The sequence below is a fragment of the Mirounga angustirostris genome, unplaced genomic scaffold (assembly GCF_029215605.1).
Source record: "Mirounga angustirostris isolate CCGP_5_RB_7025 unplaced genomic scaffold, mMirAng1.0.hap1 SCAF_13, whole genome shotgun sequence".
Taxonomy (NCBI): domain Eukaryota; kingdom Metazoa; phylum Chordata; class Mammalia; order Carnivora; family Phocidae; genus Mirounga; species Mirounga angustirostris.
Genome location: NW_026991721.1, coordinates 54094809 through 54117259, shown reverse-complemented (window position 1 = coordinate 54117259; position 22451 = coordinate 54094809). Strand labels below are relative to the sequence as shown.

General features: G+C 50.9%; 1 protein-coding gene and 1 long non-coding RNA gene across 2 annotated transcripts in view; one reads left to right on the top strand and one right to left on the bottom strand.

Moving 5' to 3' along the window:
• Positions 1-514: 514 nt before the first annotated feature.
• MAP6 (microtubule associated protein 6) overlaps positions 515-22451 on the bottom strand; it is a 76512-nt gene continuing 54575 nt past the window's right edge. The window contains exons 2-4 of the mRNA XM_045894462.3: positions 21613-21826; positions 19562-19758; positions 515-2132 (exon numbers count right to left, since the gene is read on the bottom strand). Coding sequence (XP_045750418.2) covers positions 701-2132; positions 19562-19758; positions 21613-21826 — 1843 coding nt within the window. The 3' untranslated portion in view covers positions 515-700. The remainder of the gene's footprint in view (positions 2133-19561; positions 19759-21612; positions 21827-22451) is intronic.
• Positions 2119-18065, top strand: LOC135362369 (uncharacterized). The gene is made up of 3 exons (XR_010406976.1): positions 2119-7864; positions 8547-8766; positions 17926-18065. It is a non-coding gene; the product is annotated as an uncharacterized LOC135362369 (long non-coding RNA).

Sequence of the window (22451 nt, the reverse complement as noted above, 5' to 3'; positions counted from 1 at the left end):
GTAAGTGTTACCCTGAGTTCTATGAGACATCCTAGCAAATTACTGAACCCAGGTTGGGGTTGTGGAAATCGCAATTTACAGCCCACAGTTGGAAGTATAAGTAACAACCTGGGACTTGCCATTGGCACCTGAAATGTGGGTGTGGGGCCAGTGTTGTGCAACCGAGCCCTAAACACCTGTGGGGCCCGGAGCTATCTCCGGGTAGATAGTGTCAGAAGTGAGTTGAATGGCAGGACCCCCAGCTGGTGTTGGATAATTGTTGCATGTGTGATGTCAGAAGTGAAGTGCTGTGGGAGTGTGAGAGTGAAGGAGAAACACAGGTTTGTCCTTCCCCATATCCTCATTATGGGGTCCCGTCCCCAATCTCCTAGCCTCTCCCACCCCCTCCCATCTTACACTGTCTGCTCGCAGGAGCTGGGGAGTTCTGTCTTGTCTGGCTCAGATGGATGAATACAGAGTCCTGCATGCCCAGTTTTAAATGTGCACGGTGCACATGAGTGCACGTGTGCACACACACACACACACACACACTCAAGTAGGACCAGAGAGAAACACTGCTGAGCCAGAGGGACCAGTTTTATTAGATTCCAGCAAGATTATACAGTACGTGTTTCATGCAGATTAAATATGTGTCTTCACCACCCCTGGGAGGGAGCACTTCCACGGTCAGCTCCTTCCTTGGCATGTCAAGGGGTGAGTGTCAAGGGGAACTCTCAATATATTCCGCATGGGGGACAGTTGGGATCATGACTGGGGGTAGAGGTGAGACAGTGGGAAGCTGGGGGCCCCTGGGACCTTGAGTCTTCAGAGGCTCGGGGACCACAGGACCTTGGTCTTTTGCTGGTGGTGACACCAGGAGGTCTTGATCTTTCAGAGGCACTGGAATTATAGGAACTTGATTCTTCACAGGCTCAGGGACCACAGGATCTTGATTCTTTGGAGGCTCTGGGACCATGGGGCCTTGATCCTTGAATAGTGCCGGGACCACAGGACCTTGATTCTTTACATGTGCTGCAACCACAGAATCGTGATCTTCCAGAAGTTCTGGGACCGCTCCACCTTGATCCTTGACTGGCTCTGGAACCACTAAACCTTGACTCTTTACAGGCTCAAAGAACACAGGACCTTCCTTCTTTACAGGTGCTATGACTGCAGTGCTTTGATCCTTCAGAAGCTCTGAAACCACAGGACCTTGATCCTTGACAGGTGCCGGGACCATGGGACCTTTGTCCACAGACTCAGGGACCACGGGGCTTTGATCCTTGACAGGTGCCGGGACCATGGGACCTTTGTCCACAGGCTCAGGGACCACGGGGCTTTGATCCTTGACAGGTGCCGGGACCATGGGACCTTTGTCCACAGGCTCAGGGACCACGGGGCTTTGATCTTTGACAGGTGCCGGGACCATGGGACCTTTGTCCACAGGCTCAGGGACCACGGGGCTTTGATCCTTGACAGGTGCCGGGACCATGGGACCTTTGTCCACAGGCTCAGGGACCACGGGGCTTTGATCCTTGACAGGTGCCAGGACCATGGGACCTTTGTCCACAGGCTCAGGGACCACGGGGCTTTGATCCTTGACAGGTGCCGGGACCATGGGACCTTTGTCCACAGGCTCAGGGACCACGGGGCTTTGATCCTTGACAGGTGCCGGGACCATGGGACCTTTGTCCACAGGCTCAGGGACCACAGGGCTTTGATCCTTGACAGGTGCCAGGACCATGGGACCTTGCTCCTTCGAAGGCTCTGGTACCATGAAACCTTGATCCTTAACTGTTGCTGGAACCATAGGACTTTGATTCTTTGGAGGCACGGGGACCAAGGAACCTTGGTCCTTTACTGGTGCTGAGATCACAGAACCTTCGTTCTTTAAAGGCTCAGGGGCCATGTGATCTTGATCCTTAACTGGTATGGGGACCATGGGACCTGGATCCTTCAGAGGCCCTGAGACCTCAGGAGCTAGACCCTTCAGAGGCTCTGGAGCCATGGGGCCTTGATCCTTTGGACGCTCTTGGATCACAGGACCTTGATCTTTCAGAGGCCCTGGGCCCACGGGACTTTGATCCTTGTCTGGTTCTGTGGCTATAGGACCTCGATTCTTACGTGAATCACTGGCGAGTTCAACCTGGCTCCTGCAGAAGAGAGAGAGGTAGTCAGTGTGAGGGCCCGAGCTCAGGCCAAGGAGTGGGCAGAGCACAGATTGCCTGATAAGTCTTGGCCTAGTGGAGCCTGGGCAGGGCAGCTCTGGCTGGAGAGCCGAGAGGAGAATCTGATTTCCATGCTCTTAGTGCAGAATGGGGGGTGGGGGGAGGGGCAGGCTCAGGAATCATTCAATGTGCTTGCCAATTGATTATAACCTGCGCGTGGCACAGAGGGTGGCACCCAGGTGACAAGGCGGTACTGGAGCAGGACCCAGAGTCCTCCTGTGGGTATCACAGAAGCCTGGCCACCCCACACTCCACCTAGGCTGCTCCTCCTGCCTCTGTGGTAGCTGGGACCATCCTGCAAGCCCGTCCTAGCTGTCTGCTCAGATGGTCCCCCACGCCAGCGCACTGGCCTCCTTCCTGGGGCCTTCCAAGGCTCCTTCCCCTCCCCAGATCCCTTGTTAAGGGCTGATTGGAGAGGGACAAGAAAGAGGGCAGGGGAATGTCCCTCCGACCGCTGTCCCTGCAAGGGGAGAAGTGTTTTATCATGAACATTATTTAGAATCGCCTACACAAGGTGACAGTAAAAAGCAGACTGGCTTGCCATTGGTTTTATCACTGCATTTAAGTTCTCTGTCTACAATGCGCCACATTGTTGCCCATGCCACTGCCATCGCCCCCACCTTGGGCAGGTGACTGGCTGGGGCTCCCCATTCGGGCAGTGAAGAGACCCTGCTCCCCTCGCTCTGTCCCCGCTTCTGGCTCCCCCTACCGTCCCTGGGCCTTTGCCCTCCCTCCAAGGCCCTGGGGCTGATTTCCCTGCAGCCGAGTCCAAGCCTCTCACCAGGATTCACTGCAGACCCCGTGTCACCCCTTAGCCCGTCCACCTGGTGGAGAGCAGGTAACATTGCTGACAACCAAGGGCGAACCCTGCCGCGCTCAGAGCCCGCCAGTCTAGCTTAGAATGCATACTTGTTCCTTGCAGGCCAGGCTGAAATTTGCCACCCAAGAGCAGCCACTCAGCCAGTGTCAGAGACCCTCGCACACTTCCAGCACATTCCACTTTCCAAATCACTTCTCAGAGCTCATCTCAGCAACCCAGGAACCCCATGAAGCTGCATGGATGTTATTACCCTTACTTGTCAGATGACGAAACTGAGGTCCCGAGAGAGCAAGTGATGTGGAAAGTGAGGGACCTGCATGGACTCTAGAGTCTGGGTCTTTCCGCTCCCGGGGACTGTGCTCTGTCCCCTGTAGCGCCTGGCACACAGTCGCTGCTCAGTACAGGGCAGCTGTTATTACTCTTTTATACTTCGTGGCCAATCAAGTCTTTATGCTTAAGACCGCTTCGGCATTTTAACAGTTCCTATTAGCTGGGCGCCTGGATGGCTCAGTCGTTAAGTGTCTGCCTTCGGCTCAGGTCATGATCCCGGGGTCCGGGGATCGAGACCCGCATCGGACTCCCTGCTCCGCGGGAAGCCTGCTTCTCCCTCTCCCACTCCCCCTGCTTGTGTTCCCTCTCTCGCTGTGTCTCTCTCTGTCAAATAAATAAAATCTTAAAAAAAACAAAACAAAAAAGTTCCTGTTAGCTTTTAGGACTATGTCTTTCTTACCTGCTTATTAAAGCTGGTCCAATAAGACCTCTACTTGCTCACACTTTCATAGCTCCTTATGTTTTCCTCTCTCTGGGCCTCAAGTTTGTCATCTATATCATTGGATATAATGATATTTACTCAGGAATGTATGATTAGAGATCATTAGCACCTTGTCCCAGGATATTACTATGCAATATTACCATTATTTTTCTATTGACTTAGAAGTAAAGTTACACATATTCGGACTATTTTTATTCTGACATGTCATCCCGATCCAGAAGCTTCTTAATGTGTTTAGCACCTTGAGCTACCTGGGGACCTGCATCTCTCAGCAGAGGACACAGTGCCATAAGCAAACTCTCCGTCAGTCCCTCTGGATGGCTCTGAGCATCACAGTGGACAGACATGACACAGAGCCAGATGGACACAGCTGGCTGCCATCAGTGGGACCTTAGCGTTGGCAGAGCTAGGCAAGGCCTCAAGAAGTACGCAGAATCCAAGGATGGCATTAAAATACGTCTAATACTTGGTGGCTGGCCGAAGAGGAAATAAAAACTGCCCGCTTCAGAATAGAATCAAGCAGGAATTCGAATAGATGAATCCTATCAGGTAGTGAACATCCTGAAGGGGTGACAGAGCTGAGGTAGGAAACACAAAAGGGGGCAGAGCTTAACTTGATCTTGGGAGCTTGCACTGCAAGACCTACCTCACTGGCAGGACATGGACTCGGCGTCCCTGCCTGGCATGGAGATGAAACAGGGGAGAGCCCCACGGCGTGGGCAAAATGCACTTCCCTGGATGTTTGAGGCCTTAGCTCCCATGCCTTGCCCCATATTTCTGTTGAATGAGCCTCTCAACCACCTGTGAGCTAACTAACCCCAAATTTGCTTGGATGAATAACCCTCGATCGCTTTCGCTAGTGAACCTGTTTCCTTAGTAAGTGTCCTTCCTTACTCATGGGAAGGTTTAGAATGAAGACTGGAAATGATAAAATCAAGTCTACAATATTACCCTTTTTTGGTATTAAGTTAAGGAAATGTCTGTGTAGATTTATTTTGAAAATATTTGTGATGTTTAAAATAATTTGGCGTATTAGGATATCTAACAGATGAGCTTTGTGATTCCAATATAAAATGTATAATGGAATAATTAGATTTGTGATTTTAAGTTGAAAGATATAGGACAATTTTATAAATTTTGAAAACAACGATGGAACTTTTATGGTAACCCAATAATTATATTTTAAAGCTTAGTTTATTTTAAATTATTTATAATTTAATTTAAATTATTTAGGGGAACTGAATTAATTAGGTTACAAAATCCTCCTTACAAGAGATTGTTGAACTTTCCTAGATTTTTGAAGTGTTACTTTTTTTTTTTTTAAATTTATTTATTTGACAGAGAGATAGCAAGAGCAGGAACACAAGCAGGGGGAGTGGGAGAGGGAGAAGCAGGCTTCCTGCCGAGCAGGGAGCCCGATGTGGGACTCGATCCCAGGACCCTGGGATCATGACCTGAGCCGAAGGCAGACGCTTAACGACTGAGCCACCCAGGCGCCCCTGAAGTGTTACTTTTATAAATTAAGCATTCATTTTTAAAACCAAAGCAGCTTTGGGGCACCTCGCTACCTCAGTCGGTGGAGTGTGGAGTGTGCGACTCTTCATCTCAGGGTTGTGAGTTTGAGCCCCACACTGGGTGTAGAGATTACTTAAAATAAAATCTTTAAAAAAATAATTAAAAAAACAAAAACAAAAACAAAAGCAGCCTCAGCTGGTTTTCCTATGAACAGAACCACCCTCGAGGGCAACTCGAAACTCACACTGACCCTGACTGGCCATCACTTGGTTCCACGGTGCCCTGCCAGTGTCCCCATCTGTAAAAACGCCCCTCCATTCCCGGGAAGGCAGGCAGAAGCCGGACGCACAGTGCCTTCTGTGTGAGTCAGACGAAGCCGAGCCCTCTGGGTGGAAGCCGGTTGGCGAGTGGAGACGGGCTGCCTTCAGCTCCGCTCAGCCCACAGGCCAGCTGTCCTTGGGCACAGCCTACCTGCACAACCACATCTGCAGCCCCGAGCCAGCTGCAGACCTTCTCGGGCCAGCACATATCACAGGAGCCTCAGCCTCCCAGCCTGCGAACCCTCTCGTAAACGAGAATAACCTGTTGAGTTTATCTTGGCTTCTGTGCTGCGTATCGCCTGCAAGATCGTGGGCAATTACTCAACCATGATAGACCTCAGTTTCCCCGCATATAAAATGGGGAGAACAATACAAAATTCAGGAACCGTAACAACAGAGGATCAGATGATCCTGTTGGGCAGGGATGGGAAATCACAATTCTTGACATTTGTAGAGTGCATCAGACGGTGACGTCCGTTCCCATTAAGTGCAGTAACAGCTTCTCACAGATGCTCACATACACCTTCCTGCAACCCACCGGACCCTCACGGCAGCCCCGGATGAAGGCAGGGAGAGGGGCAGCGAGCGCTGCACACTCACCCTCCGTGCGCTGCCCTCTGGCCAGCCTGTGCTGTTTTGTGCACCCCCAGTGCTTTGTTGCTTTGTTCCTGCTGCCTGGACTGCCCCCTTTCACCCGCTTTGCCCTGTCTGTCCTTGGCGGATCCGCCTGCTCAGGCCCCGAATGAGGGTCCTGGTGGCATCTCCCCGAATGAGCTTTCCCTTGCTGTACCACCATACAGTCTCTCCCACGCTCACACATGCCCCCATTAATGTCAGTTCCGCCCCCTGCCCGGCACCCCTTCGATCGTGAGCTCATCCTCCCGGCCTGCGGCCCCAGGGCCCAGCACAGAGCCGGCAACAAAGAAGATCAAATGGAAAGATTTACAAATTATTATTGCTGAGACCTGCTTTATCATCTAACCCATGGTCCCAGCCAGAACCCCAGAGTCATCCCTGATGTCTCCCTCTTCCTTAAAACCTTCATCCAACCCATCAGGAACCACTTGTTCTAGCTCCTAACATTTCTCTCTTCAGTATTCCCACGTCCTTCCCTCCTTCCCTGCCCCCCACCACCCCGTGCCACCATCTCTGTGGACCATTGTCACAGCCCCCTAACTGGTAGCCTCACCTCCTCCTCCAATCCATTCTTCAAACAGAAATCAGAATACCTTTCCAAAAAGCAACCCCCTTCCCTGCTTACAACTCTTCATGGCTTCTTGCACTCAGAATAAAGAGTAAAGCCTGTCACATGGCCCCACCTAGCTGACAAGCCTGCTCCCGCTGCCTTCCTGGCTCTCTGTCCCCTCCAGCCTCCCAGGACTTCGCTCTGCTCCTCAGTATGCCCTGCTCCTTTCCATTTCTGGCTTTGCATGTGCTCTTGTCTCCTCCCGGAACATTCTCTTGCTCCCTCTTGCCCTGGTTAATGTGACTCATCTTCCATCTCTCAGCTCACTGGAGCACTTTCCCAGGGAAGCCTTCCCTGACCCCACCCATGTGACCAGGTCGCCTGCTGCAGGCTCTCCTAGTCCTTGGCCCTCCCCCACCCCTTAACACAGCTCATGACTTGCATTCTTCTAGATTAATGTTTCCCCTACTGGATTGAAGCATTCAGAGGGCAGAACCAGGCTGCCTTTGCCTATCACTGTATTGTCTGTACCTAAAATAAAGGAAAGGACCCAACTAAATACTTGTCGAATGAATGAATAGATGAGAGCCTTCCTGTGCCAGGCTCTGTCCTATTTGCAAAATTTAATGTTCCAAGGTTACATGAGACATCCTAAGTCTTAGGAACTTAATTTTCTGCCCTTCTTCCTGTTACCATGGAGACAGGCAATGCCTCCTGGGTATACACACACTATGCTTTATCAGAGTCTGGAAGCAGGATTATGGAGCCCTGCCCAAGACTATCTGGAAAAAGGGCTGCCTTCCCTCCTGCTGGTTCCTGCTCTTGCACACAATTCTAATTCCATCATCCACCCATGTGGTTTTCTTTTTTTTTTCCTCCCTAGACTGTTTCCTGCTGCACCATCAAAGCAGCCCAGAGCTGGGGCGGTGCTCATGTAGGAGGGCCCTGTCCATGAATCCCCTGCCTCCACAGCTTGGAAAAGCCCTGGGGAAGAAAGAAACTCCTATTTCCTGAGCAGGAACCATGTGCCAGGCTTGGGGCCAGGTGCTTTAACATAGATCATTTCTTGGAATGTAAAGAGCAGCCTGCTGGGGGGGAAAGTGCACGGGCTGGGCTAGGGGCCACAAGAGCTGGGTTTGAATGCAGGCCTTTCTAGCCCATGGGAATCTCATCATGGGCATGCCAGTCTCTATACCTCAGCATCCATAATCTATACGATGGGGATTACAGTGCTCACCTTTAAGGGAGGATTAGTATACGTGAACACGCGTGACATGGTCCCTGGAATATGGGTGATGTTTAGTAGATGTTAGTTCCAAAGAGGGACTGAGTGATCTAGTCCAATTGTGTTACTCTGCAGATGGGAAAGTGGCCCAGAGTGGGCAAGTGACTCTCCCATAGCCACACAGCCCATGGATAGCAGGTCCAGGACTAAAACACAGGCCTCTCGACATCTTAGTGGATGGGGTGGGAGGGGATGGAGCAAACTCACTGGAAGCAAAGACGCACAGGCCGTCTGCACCTCAGGGCCTCTGGCAGAAGGTTGGGGAGACAGTGGACGGGGCAATTTGACGGCTTTGCTCTCCTCCTGTCCGCCCGCATGGGCCTCACGTGGGAGCTTTTCCTGGACATAAACAAAGCTTCCAAGGAAGCTTGTATAGGAAATGCAGCTACTAGAGGGGGAGGGCCAAGAAACCATCTCTGAAAGCTCATTATTCTTATGAAGAATCTGCAGGAGACAAGGCATTCTCAAAACGAGAGCTCCCGCGCCTGCCTCTCTCCCGCCCAGACTCCAGGCAGCCTCTGTTTTAGCAAGGACCGTGGTGTTTGGTGGTGACCTGCCTCTCCTGCTGTGGCCCATGGACTGTTTCGTTCATCTTCTCATCGCCAGTATCTGGGGTTGGACTCATAGTAGCACCTGCAGAGATTTGTGTAACGAATTGCTGGTATGTAGCTTTTTCCCTTTATTCTATTTTTTTTTTCTCTTTTATCCATTCATTGGACAAAGTCGGCTGAGGCCCCCTACTCTGGGCTTGGCCCTGTGCTGGGGGCACAGGAGTGAATGACACCGGGGCCCGTACGGAGCCCCCCGTGCGGAGCCAGGGACAGACCCGTAAGCACACGGTGCACACTCTAAAGCCGGCACCCCCACCCGCCCCGGCCCAAAGCCTTCACCGGCCTGTGGCTTTTCAACCAGAGAGGCCCAAAGGCCCCTTTGCTAGGGAAGTCCTCCCTCCCTGCTCTATGAAAGCACAACTCCTCACGAGCCAAATCAAAGGTGTCCAGGGCTGGAAGGACAGACCCGAGTCATCATCTGCCCGTCTCCCTGCCAGCTGGCCCCTCCACTGCCCACCCCTTGGGGGCCTAGTGTTTAGACCCCGAGCAGAACCCTGCTTCTGTGGGCTCCGCTCCCTCCCGTTTCTGCCCCGGGCCGGGTCCCCTTCCGAGGAGGCCATGCTGCCTGCTCCCGGACGGCCTTTCGGATATCTGGAGGGAGAAGCAGCTGTGTCCTTCTTCCTGGAGTCTCTGGGCAGTAGACACCTGACAACTGCTCAGATGTTTGGTTTCCACATCTAGGTGGGCTCCCCATCCCTTGGAAAGCGTGACCCCCAGAGCTGACAGTGATATTGCAGGCGTGGCCTCCAAGCAGGAGGCAGTGCCTCTGCCCTGGGGTCCGTAGCTCCGTCCCCAGAGCTCCGGGCCGTGTCAGCTTCCTCTCAGCCACGTCAGCGCTGCTGCCTGGCACCCCTCCCCAGCTGAGCCCCTCGCCTCCTCAGGAAGCAGAGATTCAGTTCCAGAGCCACCTCCTCAGTGAAGCCCTCCACCTCCAGGGGCCAGCCCTCCTTCTCCTGTGTTCCCACAGAGCCGTCGCTGCTCATAGCAGCCCAACTGCTCTGTAGCTGTCTCTCCAGACTGGTGGGGGGGCGGGGGGGATGGTGGTCCGCTTCACCTCTCCCTCCCTCCCTCCTCCCCTCCCCCTTCCTTCCATGAACATTTAATAAATGCCTACTATGTGCTGAGCCACTGAATTGAGTGGAGAAGCATAGACTCTGGCATGGGCTGGGCACAGCATAGGAGTGAGAAGCTGTAAACATAACTCACACAAGATCAAATTCTAGCAGCCACGGTTACCTGACACACAAATCCTGTCCAATTTTAACTGTGTTCGCACCTTTTTGTCCTTTTCTTGATGGTTTTCTAGCAGGGCTTGACATACAATGTGGCACATTGTATTCTCACAGCAGCCCTGTGGGCCAGGCAGGGGGGATGTGTGCCAGGGTGTCACCCGCACCCCCCATTTTCCAGCTGTGGGTGGAAATGAGGCTCAGAAAGGGGAAGTGAGTTGCATAAGGTCACAGAGTGAGTTTGTGGCGATGTCAGGACTTTAACCAAGGAGCACAGACTTCAGTCAAGCTCTTTCCTCTCTACAACAATATCCCTGAGGGATGGGACTTCAACTGGAGAGATTCCAAATTCCTCCGCAGAGGTCTGAACGGGGTCTGGTCTGAGATGACCCTGACCGGCTCCGCCTGGTGCAGAAGACTGGAGCTGCTGACCTCTGCAGGTCCCCAGCTCTAAGCTCCCAACTGCATGTCCTGAGAGACTTGCCCCTCTGGGGGCCAGGGCCCCAGCAACCAGTCCCCCTTTGCCTTGGCCCTGCCTGCATCCACTACACGACGACTCCCCCAGGCTTACCACCTGGTATTCAGCAGAGCCTGTAAAGAAGATAGTCCCGGACAGTCTGAGAGCATCCTGGCCTGAGAGCGCCCATCTACGCGCATACCTGTCAGCCCTCTACAGCTGCCCATCAGTCCACCAGCCTAGAGCCCCCCAGAGTCCACCCAGATGTGGCACATCAATACAGGGGGAACAGCTAGGACCACAGCTAGGAAAAATGCTGCCACCACAAGGCTTCATTCTGGGTGGGGGCGGGGGCTGCCGGGCAGAAGATGGGTAGAGGTAGCAACTGTGCAGATCAAACAGCATCTGGGACCTTCCTATGACTCATTTCCCATAGAGGATGAGAGTGCCTAGAGTCCTTGAAGGATCTGGAGCAGAGACAGGACAGGATGAAGAGGCCGCTATTTTAGGAGGAGGCACATCTTCACAACCGAAATCCATGCTGGACAAAGAGTGAGTTTTAAGTAACCCAAACTTGGCTTTGAATCCCGGCCTGCCCCTTACAAGTTGTGTGACTTTGCCATTTAATCACTAAGTCTTAATTTCTTTATCTATAAAGATCTCCAAACTCTCTAGCCTTATGTGAGGATTCAGTGAGGACAAGGGCGTGAAGGCCAGATAAACGTCCTTCCCCTTCCCCGAGGCTGTGCCAACTCTGCATTTTACCAGCATGGAATCACAGACCCCGGGCCAGATTCCTGGTTCAGATTCCCCGCCAACCACTACAGGCTCCCTGCGGCAGATGCGTTCTTGTGAAGCGCAGGGAGATGGTTGCCCAGGGCGCTCGATGACTACGGTTTTTGTCCTGTGTTGTTGCTGTTAAAATAGCTTTTCTAGATATAACCTGCTAAGAAAAACTAAATAGACTCCCCACTGTATAATAAGAATTTCAAAACGCATCATTGGTTGTTTTAACACCAAGAAGGCAAAGGCAAAGACAGCATGGACCGTCTCAATGGGCTGCCAAGAAGCTGATAATCCTGCTAAGGACCCTTCTTAAAATGGGAAGTGCTGAACTAAGGCAACCAGACAATAACAGGCTCAGTTCTGGTCTAGCTCTGTGCTCCCGGGAACTTGCAGATCAATTTTTGTCCTTTCTTCCCACTCCATCTAAAGCAAAGAATGGGATCTTGAGCAATTAATCAAAATTGGTGTGTCCAGAGCGGCTCAATTAAAACGAATGTGTAATTGCAGAAATGGAATCCGAACCCGGTGATTACAGGGTGTGCCCAAAGAGGAGGGGCCGGGGAAGGGCTGGGGGAGGGAGGGCAGCAAGACCCAGCACTAGGTGGACTCTAGCTCAGGCTGTTGTGTGACAGAGGGAGTGGATTTACCACATGTGGCTCCAGCCACCACACCGTTGGGACCCAGGGTGGTCAGCGGGGGTCAAGAAAACCATCCATGAAATGAACTATTGACAAAACTATCCATGAAATGAACTATTGTCAACTTTGCAGTTGACGGTGGGCTTTCACATGCACCCTCATTGGGTCCACATAACAGACAGTCCTGCAGATCAGAAGCAGGTATCGCCAACTGTGAGAACTCTTACCACCTGCTATCCTAAACTCTGGAAGCAAAAGATTCATATATATATACTATGTCCCTTGCTAACCGAACTCCTACTTTCCGGATTTGGGAACCAAACAGATTTGGAGAGGGATAGATACTTGTATTACTGTTATCTCTTTGGGGCTTAAAGAGATTAAGAGACTCAGCCAAGGTCACACAGCTAGTAAAGAGTAGATCTTGGATTTAAAACCAGGCCTGTCGGCTCTAATTCCCAGTCCTTCTTCCTAAGAGACCTCCCCATGGGGATGCCTCTCTGCCGTCATGAAGTTAGGAGATCTGCATTGGGCAGGGGGCGGGATTCGCTGACCTGTTAAGATTACCCCGTAACCAAGAGTCTATGATTTTTGGCAGTCAGGCCTGCTTAGACAAAAGTGGCTACATAAAGAACAGGGGCAGGCTGGCCATCGTAAAACCAGCCATCAACTGCCCTGTGATCTGTGCCGGGACCTCTCTTGACACCACCCCTTTCGTGTGAGCAGAGACAATTATTAAGCAGAATAAAGCCTTGCGGTGGCGCCGTGGTGGATATGGAGGCAGATGGTGAATATCATCATTCATTCGTTCACTCATTATTCATTCAACAAACAAGTTTGAAGACATTCTCTGAGGGAGGCATTGGGCCAGCAGCTAGGGCTACAAAGGTGAACAGGAGGAGCCAGTCCTGACCCCTGGGGGAGCACAGTCTAGTGGGGAGACACACACACACGAGCATGTGGTACAGTATATGTGGTGAGTTCTGTGATGAAGACACACACAGGGAGCATCTTACCCAGCCTGGGAGGTGCGGGAAAGGCTTCCTGGAGCTGTCCCCTGAGCGGAGTCTCGAAGGATGAGTTAGCCAGGTGGAGAAGCAGGAGAAGGGCAATCGGAGCAGGTGGGGCGGCGTGGGGAAAGGCATGGAGGTGAGAAGCAGCATGGTGCACTGGGGGGACGATAAGCTTCTGTGGGCCACAAGGAGCCCACGGATGGTTGAAGGCAGGGGATGACATGGTCAGAATTGCATGTTCTAAAGATCTCTCTGGCAGCTTAAATCAGCAGCAGTGGCAGGAATTTATTTACCTCAGCATCTGAGGCTCCCTTGGCCCTGGATAAGATGTCTGGGTTGATAATGTCAAGTTAACAAGCAGTTGGGGACCATTTATATGAGGACAAGGGACAGAGAGTTAAGCTCAGTTCTACTGTTTGAAATAAAAAGCACAAAATGGTGGTCTCTGATCCAGTGCCTCAGGAAATGGACACCTGTTTTATCTTGGTATCTCCAGTACCAAGTACATTTCTTATGAATGAAAAATTTGTTGGACCATTCTGTGTTCAATAACCATGCATTTTAGTTACCCAGGCAGTTAATTTAGTACCCAAAGGAGAAAACCTGTATATTTGGCTGAGACAGTTGGTCAATTCAGTCGGGATGTTTGAGCCAGTTGTGTGTGGAGATCTGATCAAATTCTTAATTCCCCCTATTTGTATCTGGGTCCCATGATTTAAAGAAGATCCTAGGTAAGCCTGCTGGAGGGCCTGCTCTGGCCTGACCGGACTGTGGCACTGCGACGTGTGGGTGTAGTTTCCAGCTTGTCTGAAGCCTGACTCACTTAGGGCCAGCCCTGGCCTCCCTCGGGTGAGGGAGGGGAGCAGTGTAGGCTGTGGAGCAGAAGACCCAGGCTCCATGCAGGCTTCCCTTCTCTCTGAGCTTCCCTTCTCTGTCTTTTATACTTGGGGCACACACCTGCTCCATATGAGGAGAACTCAATAGAATGGCACAGAAAGAAATGTTTTGTGGGCGGTCAATAAATGTAAATTGTTAAAATATTGCTTAGATCCGTGGACTCGAGGTGATTCAATAGCTAGAATTCTTTAAAAGCCTTTTTTCTCAAAAAAAAAAAAAAAAAAAAGCCTTCTTCTCAGAGTGTTTGCCCCAAACTCAAGTATTGTCTGAGATTACCTAAAGCGAACTATCAGAAAGATCATGAACACGGACCTTTCAAGCACTGAGAAAGGAAGGGGGAGGGCCTGAAATGACCCGTATTTAGTGTCCGCTGTGTGTCATTTCACCCTCGATCCTCTCCTCTTAGGGGGGGTCAGTGTCCCCATCTTCAGAGGAGGACAGCAAGGCTGACAGCGCTTAGGGAAAGACATTGGGTTGCACAGCTGGCAACGATACCATCCATGAACATTGTAAACACCTTGTAAACTGCCAGTGTTAACCGGTTCACATGATACAGTATGCGTTGGTGCTGGTTCTATTATTACAGGTATTCTGGGATGGTCTCAGTGTTCGGAGCATCTGTGCAGCAGATGGCAGGGTGATGGAGGAGGCTGGGCTATGTGCCTGCCTCCGCAAGAGGCGAGTCTAAGAAAGGTTTCGTTCCATTCCTTTGAGACCGTGCCTCTCCTGTCAGTGGGCTCAGCGGGGGCTGGGATGGGGCGCTGCCTTAACTGCAGACGGTCCACAGGCTACATGCTGAAAGAAACTTTTATACCTGTGGTCTTGAAAACGTAAACTGCTTTAAGACATCTTAGCGGTAAAAGGACCTTGAAACCACGATGACACGTTAAGGGGGTTTATAGCCTTTGTGAAGTGGGACTTAACACTTCCCAAATCTAGGAGAAGCAGGCTATAAATTTTTAAACCCTAGCGGGGAAAAAACCCCCAAACAAACAGAAAAGGATTTCATAAGAACACACAAACTGTAAGGAAGAATGACAATATGCTTATAGCTAATTTAGCAATAATGACCTATTTTAAAACTAGAGGGCTGGTTTTAATTTTGTGAGCTGTTTGGGGAGGCAACACGAGTAATGAGCTATAGATTTGCCTCCTGGGCTTGGGGCAGCATCAGGGCGCATGGAGAGGCCGTGGCTCCGGGTGAGGCCTGAGCGCTGGTCACACCAAGCTAGCAAGGCTCTCTCTCCACGTTCCTGCCTGCTCTGTTCCTGGGTCCTTGCCGCGTGACTCTGAGTACATCTCACTTTCTCTCAGCTTATCATCAGTGTGTTTTTCTGTGGGTCTTCTTCCCTCTCTGTCTCTATTTCTACCTCTTTGTTTTTCTCCTGTCTTTCTTTCTACTTCTCTCAGTCCCTGGTTTTGATCAAAACAATTTTTAACTGATCACAAAAGAGCTGAATAATAGGTCTTTATGTATGTTTTATTTATTAAACAGAATTTTGTGTTCTCTGCCTTATACAAAAGCAGGCAGGTGGGTGGAATGTTTTCTGCTCATCTGGAAAACAAATATATAGTGGGTTTTCATATATACGCTCCTTGATTGATTCCCACCATGGCTTCTCCCCAAAACCCAGAAATTGGGGACCAGAAGTAGAATAAAAGTCCCAGCCTAGCGCTCATAGCCTAAAGCAAGAGAGGACCTGTGGTTGTTGCCCGATATGTAGGTAAGGGCAAGAAGCATGATGGCAGGGAGCATGCAAAGGTCGGGGGGGGGTGTGAAATCTGGGTGTATGGAATGGAGATCCCAGTTAGTAACCGCCCACTCACATGGCACCACTTTCCATGACAGTCTCTGCCACTTTCCAGCCCTTGCCTCGACCCTCCCTGAGTGAACTGCTCCCCCAGGACCTGAGCTCACCTGGTGTTGGACCCCTCCACACCTTTGCTCTTGCAGCTCCTTCTGTCTGGCACGCCTTGGCCACCCCAGACTCTGTTCACCTGGTCATCACCTGCTCATCCATTGAAGTTCTCCCTGATCCATGGAACCAGCTAGAACAGGCTCCTCCTTCATGCCCCACAGTGACCAGAGGTGGGGTCTCAGTCATCCTGGTTCCCTAGTGCCTGGCACAGTGCCTGGCACATAATAGGTATTCAATCAACACATGTTAGTAAAAGGAAGAGGGATCCCATACTAAAAGTATATCATCTTTTGTCTCCCACTTTAGCAGAAGGCTATCCAAGCGGTTAAACCTGGCCCTAGCTCTGAGGTTCCCTCCCAGGTCTGCTCTCCTGCCTGTAGGCCTGCCCCACATGGCCTGCACGCCCACAACCCACCCATTCTCCAAGGTTCCCTCCCCGATGCAGCCTTCTGACGCCCCACTCCTGTAGGAAGAAACCTGTCCTTCATATGAGCAACCAGCTCCCTGGTCTGTTGTTACCTTACTTGGCCCTCTCTTGCGGCTGTTTCCACTCCCCCGTGTTGGGCACACACAAGACTTCCCCCCTAACCCACACAGTGAGCCAGCCCCCAGAGGGGGGAACCTTCACAACGACCAGATTAAATGAGTTAGTGAAGGCATCTCTGCCATCTCTTGGGAGGAGAAAAAGCCAGAAGCACCAGTCCTGCAGGGTGACGGGAAGGGGGTGGAGAATCAGGACCCAGCCTCCCAGCGCGGCAATGCGGTGCTGGGCGCAGGCGGTCACTCATCCCCAGCAACATGGGATCAAAACGTTACACTACCTTGTTGGCCAGTGGGTCTCTTGGTCCATCTTCGCCTTTCCCAACACTTAGCTCTGACTGCTTGCAATTAGTATCTGACAGGCAATCTAAAAGAGTCAAGCTGCATTAGGGAGAACCCCAGAAAAACTGCAGGGCACGGCTCATCTCGTGGAGAGCGGTTCAAATGGCAAAGGTTGATTCCTTCACCTACTCAGCTGGGCCTTACCAAGGAAATAAGATCAAGAAAGTGGTGTTCGTCTTTAGCATTTATTTATACTTGGAAAAAGAACTGTTTGTTTCTGAGCAAGCACAGACCACAAGCACGTCACAATCAATTGGCTATACATGAGTATTTTTTGTCATTTTCTTACTCACAGCAGGAATGAAATAGCACCAAGAGAGGTATGCGCTGCACATTACATAGACAATCTGTGGTACGCAACAAAACCCAGGCCACAAAATCGTGATTAGACACTTCCTGTCTGCCTTGGAGAGGCAAAGGTAGAACGGACCGGTTGGAAGCACCAGCAGATAACAGAGAACTTTGGGGAGCCAACGCACAGCTTTAGGGATTATTTTTGCAGGCAAGCAAAGCAGACAATAGGAAAGCTTCAGGCCTTGCTCTCTTGCCAGGGGAGCTCAGGAATCGGCAGGGAAATATACAAAAATGGACAGCCAGGCGTCGGAAGCTGGGTCATCTTCAGAAAGGCAAAACGGAAACACGGCTTGTGAAACCAGAATCCGTTTCAATCAGTACGTTTGGGATGCAGAATAAGACTGGCTGAGTTCTATTTGTAAACAGTAGAAATCAAAGGAAGTTTCTTGCCATGAAGCGACACATTCAAGAGTCAAAGTGAACTACAAATAAGAGTTTTCCCAGTCGCAGGATTAAAAAGACGGGGAGCCTGAAGGGTCGAAAAGACATTATATGGGTCACGTCTCAAGCTGCAGGTGGGGCAAGGGTTGGAAATTCAGTCCCTGGAGCTGCAAGGTGGGTGGGAAACTACAATCTGGGCGAACAAACTTGAATCAGACACGAGATCAAGTCGTATGTATCCTTCTGGTTGTGCTGCTGTGGAGACAGATGTGTGTAATACCCAGCCCGTCTCGCACGGTGTCTGGCACACAGGCATTCAGCACGCGAATATGGAATGAACGTTCCCCTGTGCACCGTAAAGTTTGATTTACTTGATCCGCAAAACATATATGACTGTTCTATGGAGAAATCCAAATTGCGGCTAACATCAACACGCCTGACTAATGCCAGACCGCAGGAGAACGAACAGACATTGGCAAATTCTCTGGATAAAGTTAAGATCATGTTGATAGAGCTCTCTGGTTAATGTTAAGATTAGTGAGCAAATAGCTAGAATCAGTACTGAGGTCTGCTCTGGTCATTTCCAGACAGGCATCAAAACGTGTGATGCACGAACACTGAAACTCACTCATATTTTCTACCTTCTTCAAAAGTTCTTCTCAGTTGCACGCCCTGAGATAGAAAGGAAGAGGACGGTGGGCCTGGCCGAACGCCTCATTTCTAGGAGTCCTGTTCTCTTTAACAAATGTGGCCCACAAAGCACACGCTCAACGAGTTTGCAAAAGACTTCTCCATCAGCCCCAGGGTGACCAACAAAATGGCGCCAAAAGAGGCTTTGCTGCTTGAATGGTCAGAACAGGAGAGGACTGGGGGAAGCCCTGCTTCCTCCACACCACAGGGACCGCAAGGGAGCGCCGCGGTGAGGAGCCGGACGACAGCCCGGCCATGTCACGGTGCCAGCAACAGGAAGGACTTCAAGGACAGGGGCAACAAAGCATACCGAGCAACGTACACGTCACAAGGTTTGCAAATGTAATTTTTCCGGTGGGTATGTTGGGTTCCCTCATGAGCACTAGGGGTCTTTCTACAACTCTCTGACTACCAGCTACAACACAACTCTAGCACAACTAAGGTGCCCCTTGCCGCTCCCGGGGGCGTTGGCCACACAGACACGTGAAACACAACACGGTGAGAGCTGCTTTTATTCATCAGTGAGGTAAAAAATGCTTGCTAATCACTTAGTAGGGAACTCTCCTAATCTTCAGCTAAGTCACAGACATTTCCACTAATCTGAAGCTCAGCACCCTCTGTCCTCTCTGAGGAACAGGGCAAACATGAACATGGCCGTGCTTGGCATGGCGTCGACTTCCCACCTTGTGTTTCTCAGAAGCAAGGAAGCCACGTTCTCAATACACTACCCCTGCCCCCGGAGCTTCCCTCCTCAGTCATCTGTAACCAGTCGCCCTACAAAACTGGGGACACAGAGGAGAACAGTCTCCTCACGCTGTGTTCATCTTCCTATGACGTCTAGAACGTACCTAAAACACCCTGGCCTGCTCTGAGTCATCAGCGGCATATTTATCACTTGGCATACAATTTCAAGCCCACTGATAGGAAACTAAATGTAGTCACACGTTTCTAACGGAAAAGTCTATGAGAAAAATTACTTGAACTTAACAGACACAATTCATCTTGTGGACATTAAGGCCGAGGTTTTTTGCTTTTTAAGTATTTCCACAAATGCTGTCCATCGCTGAAGCCCAAAGGCGAGCGTCTCTAGCACATGATAACCCTCTGAATTTTGGAAAAGAACACATTCACCTAAAGTTCAGAACTGATCCCTGACACAGACCTCGGGGGAGAAGAGGAGGAGGGCACCCTATGGGCATTCCCAAGCGTGACTGGGAGACTTCCAGCCGCTGGGAAGGGCCTCTGCGTGCTAAGGCCTGCCTGCCTCCCTCGGCAGCCGGCGAGCAGTCTCACCTGCTGTGGGAGGCACAACCAGGGAGCAATGCTTCCCGGGGTTCCTGGTGTTCCGGGGGCCCCGCGGCATGGACCCCTGCTCCGCGCTTAGCCCGGCCAGTCTCGATTTGGAGAGGAGGCATGCCGCTCGGGCTTGGAGACGGCATTCCTCCATTGGAAGAAACCAAACCAAAGAGCTCCTGGAACACTCAGGACCAAGGCAGATGAGAAACCTCTAAGCAATTTTGTGGCCTTTTTTGTTGGTTGGTTAAAAAAAAAAGAAAAAAGAAAGAAAGAAGAATAAAAGGAAAATGCAATGAAATTTACTCTTTAGCCTCAGCCAGTTTATTGTTCATCTCTTTACTTTGCTCCTTGTCTTCGGGTTGGGTGGCACTGGGGCCCTCTGCGCTCTTTTTCTTGGAGGCCTGGCCCGACGCCACCTGCTTGTCTTTGGCCTTCCTCGGGGGCTTATGGCTCGCTGAGGTCTTTTTTGGTTTGGAACTCTGAACGCTAGGTTTTTCCACCTGCTCGGAGAGACAGACAGACAGACAGACAGACCGCAAATACAGAAACACAAAAAGGGAGGGAGTGGGAGAGAGAAGTTAGAGAGAAGACATGATTAGCTCAACGGTAACTGTCATGATGACACTTGACATCGAGGAAGCACAGCGTCTAAAGTGTTTTCAGTGACACAGGTCATCTGGCTTCTGAACCGGCTGGTCCGTTGTGGCCACAGGCTCACAGGCCACAGTGGCAGCCCGGCCTGGCGGCTGTCACCACGGAACCACTGTGGTGGTGGATGATGTTACCGTTTTGCAATCCCTGCTGCCCCTCCCTGTGGGAGAATCGCATATACCGCATCCCTCATCACTCTGTTCAACTCGCGCAGGCCTGGGATTTGCTTTAGTCGATGAAATGTGAGGAGAAGGGCCAGGGGTCACCTCCAGCTCTGCCCCCCCTCCCAGGAGATGGCCCAGCCTTCTCTTTCCCGAGAACTCTGGGGCCACTGTGTATGGCCCCTCAATATGCCATCTCTGGGTTCACTTTCCCCAAACTTCCCTCCTTCCTCCCCTTGAGTCTTCTTTTGTGCAAAGCCAGCACTATGTCCTGGGCCGCACCTTGTATGCAGAAGATGGGCAGAGATGCTGTTGGGCCTCACAGGCTAGGTCATTCATTCAGGGAGATCCAGGGGTTTTCAGTCACCTCTGACCTGTACATCCTGGTTTGCCCGGGCCTGAAGGCTTTCATGGAATGTGGAATTTTCAGTGCTCCAAGTGGAGGAGGCCAGTCAAGCTGGCTTGGTTACCCTACTTCACCTATTAATCAGTCTTGGGCCAAATAGGAAACTCGACTTCAGTGTAAGACTTACAGACAAAAGCAGAGGAAAGGAGCTCACACTTTTCCTACTCTTGTAGATAAGAGTGGATATTTGCACAATCCCATGTGGCTTGACTTCACAGAATCAGCTTTGGCATTTATGATTGCTGCTTCCAGCTGAGTCTCCAACTCCATTCTCCCCCTCATTCCCTCATGAGTGTGTACTGGGGTACAAATAAGGCAAAGTAGTGTTATTATATGGAAATCCCTGAATCCACTGGAAGTCACTTAGAAATGTACATCATTCACAAACTGTCTATTATAGTAACAAATTACCCGGAACACATCTGGCAGCTGGTGAGACAGGTGCTCTGTGACAGACTAAGAGCTGATGGTGCATAGTGTTTACAGACGAAAAGGATAAAAAGGAGTAAAGAAGTGTCCACGGATTGGAGCCAAGGATGCTGCAGGGGCAGGGTGGGGAGAAAGCCAGCGAGATACCTTCAATGGCCAACACTTCAGGGGCAAAAGCCATTGTTTTAAGAAGGGGGGATTGAGGGCTCAGGTGAGGTTTTCTGCAAATTTTTTGGGGGGGGTTCTCTAAATCAGAAAAGCTAGTTCTCTGAAAACCTGCCAGTCTTCAAGCTGTTTTATTTTAGGCACTGTTTCTTTTTTTTTTTTTTTTTAAGATTTTATTTATTTATTTGAGAAAGAGAATGAGAGACAGAGAGCATGAGAGAGAGGAAGGTCAGAGGGAGAAGCAGACCCCCTGACGAGCAGGGAGCCCGATGCGGGACTCGATCCAGGGACTCGATCCAGGGACTCCAGGATCATGACCTGAGCCGAAGGCAGTCGCTTAACCAACTGAGCCACCCAGGCGCCCTAGGCACTGTTTCTTTTTAACATTCCCTTTGCATTTAGCCTCTGGGCTACCAAGAAGAGGAGGAATTTCCCAGGAGCCACCTGGGCCAGGTGGGCAGGAGCCCCGCGCTCACATTTTGCTGCAGTTAACCCCCTGGTTCTAGGTTGTGCTGAGGGGTTCCCCACAAGATCTGTCTCACCTTTGAGGATTCCTTGAAAGGTTCGCTGTAGAGGCTGCGTATTCTTCTGCGATCAATGACCTTATTGTCCGCGGGTGTTGGCTTGTTGGCCTCCCCTTTGAACTGGGCACTGTAGCTGGTCTCATGAGCCATCTTATCATCTGGGGGCTTGTACTGGGGCCTGGCTTTTATCGGTTTCACAGGCTTGATGTCCGTCCACGCTCTGAATTCATTTCTGTGAATCAAAGAAAGCATAGGTTATATGAAACACGATCTGCGGGGACGCAGGGCTCCTCGTACAGGGCTGCCAACTCAGCAAGCTCGCAGTTGGTGCTGGTGCTGCTGACGGAGGGGTGGTTGAGCAGTGAACTGCCCTGTCTCCTCATGGGGAAGCGCGAGGTTTCCTTCCTGCCACCTTGACGTAGGCTGTGGCAATAGCTCTTGTAGGACGAAGAAGCTCAGGCTCCCAGCTACCACTGTGTGATCATGGAGAGGCAATTCTAATCTTTGGGCCTCGTTTTTGCAATATCTCAAATGAGGCTGAAAACACTCAATCCACTCCGTCATGCACAGGTTCAACCTCTATGATTGAATGCCTGCCGCATGTGAGGTCAAGAGTGTGAAAATGAGACGTGTTAGACGGTGTGCTTGGTATGCCGTGGCCAAAAATGTCAGTCCCCTCCCCTGCCTTGTCATGATGGAGACCCTTCGTTAGCCAGAATCCTCAAGGATAGTTCCTCCCCTTGATAGCAAAGGCTTGCTTCTTATATTGTCAGAAATTTAACAATCTTAATCACTGTAGATGAAAATACTCATGAGATGTCTAAATGCTTGCGTATCACAAATAAGCAAAATGTACC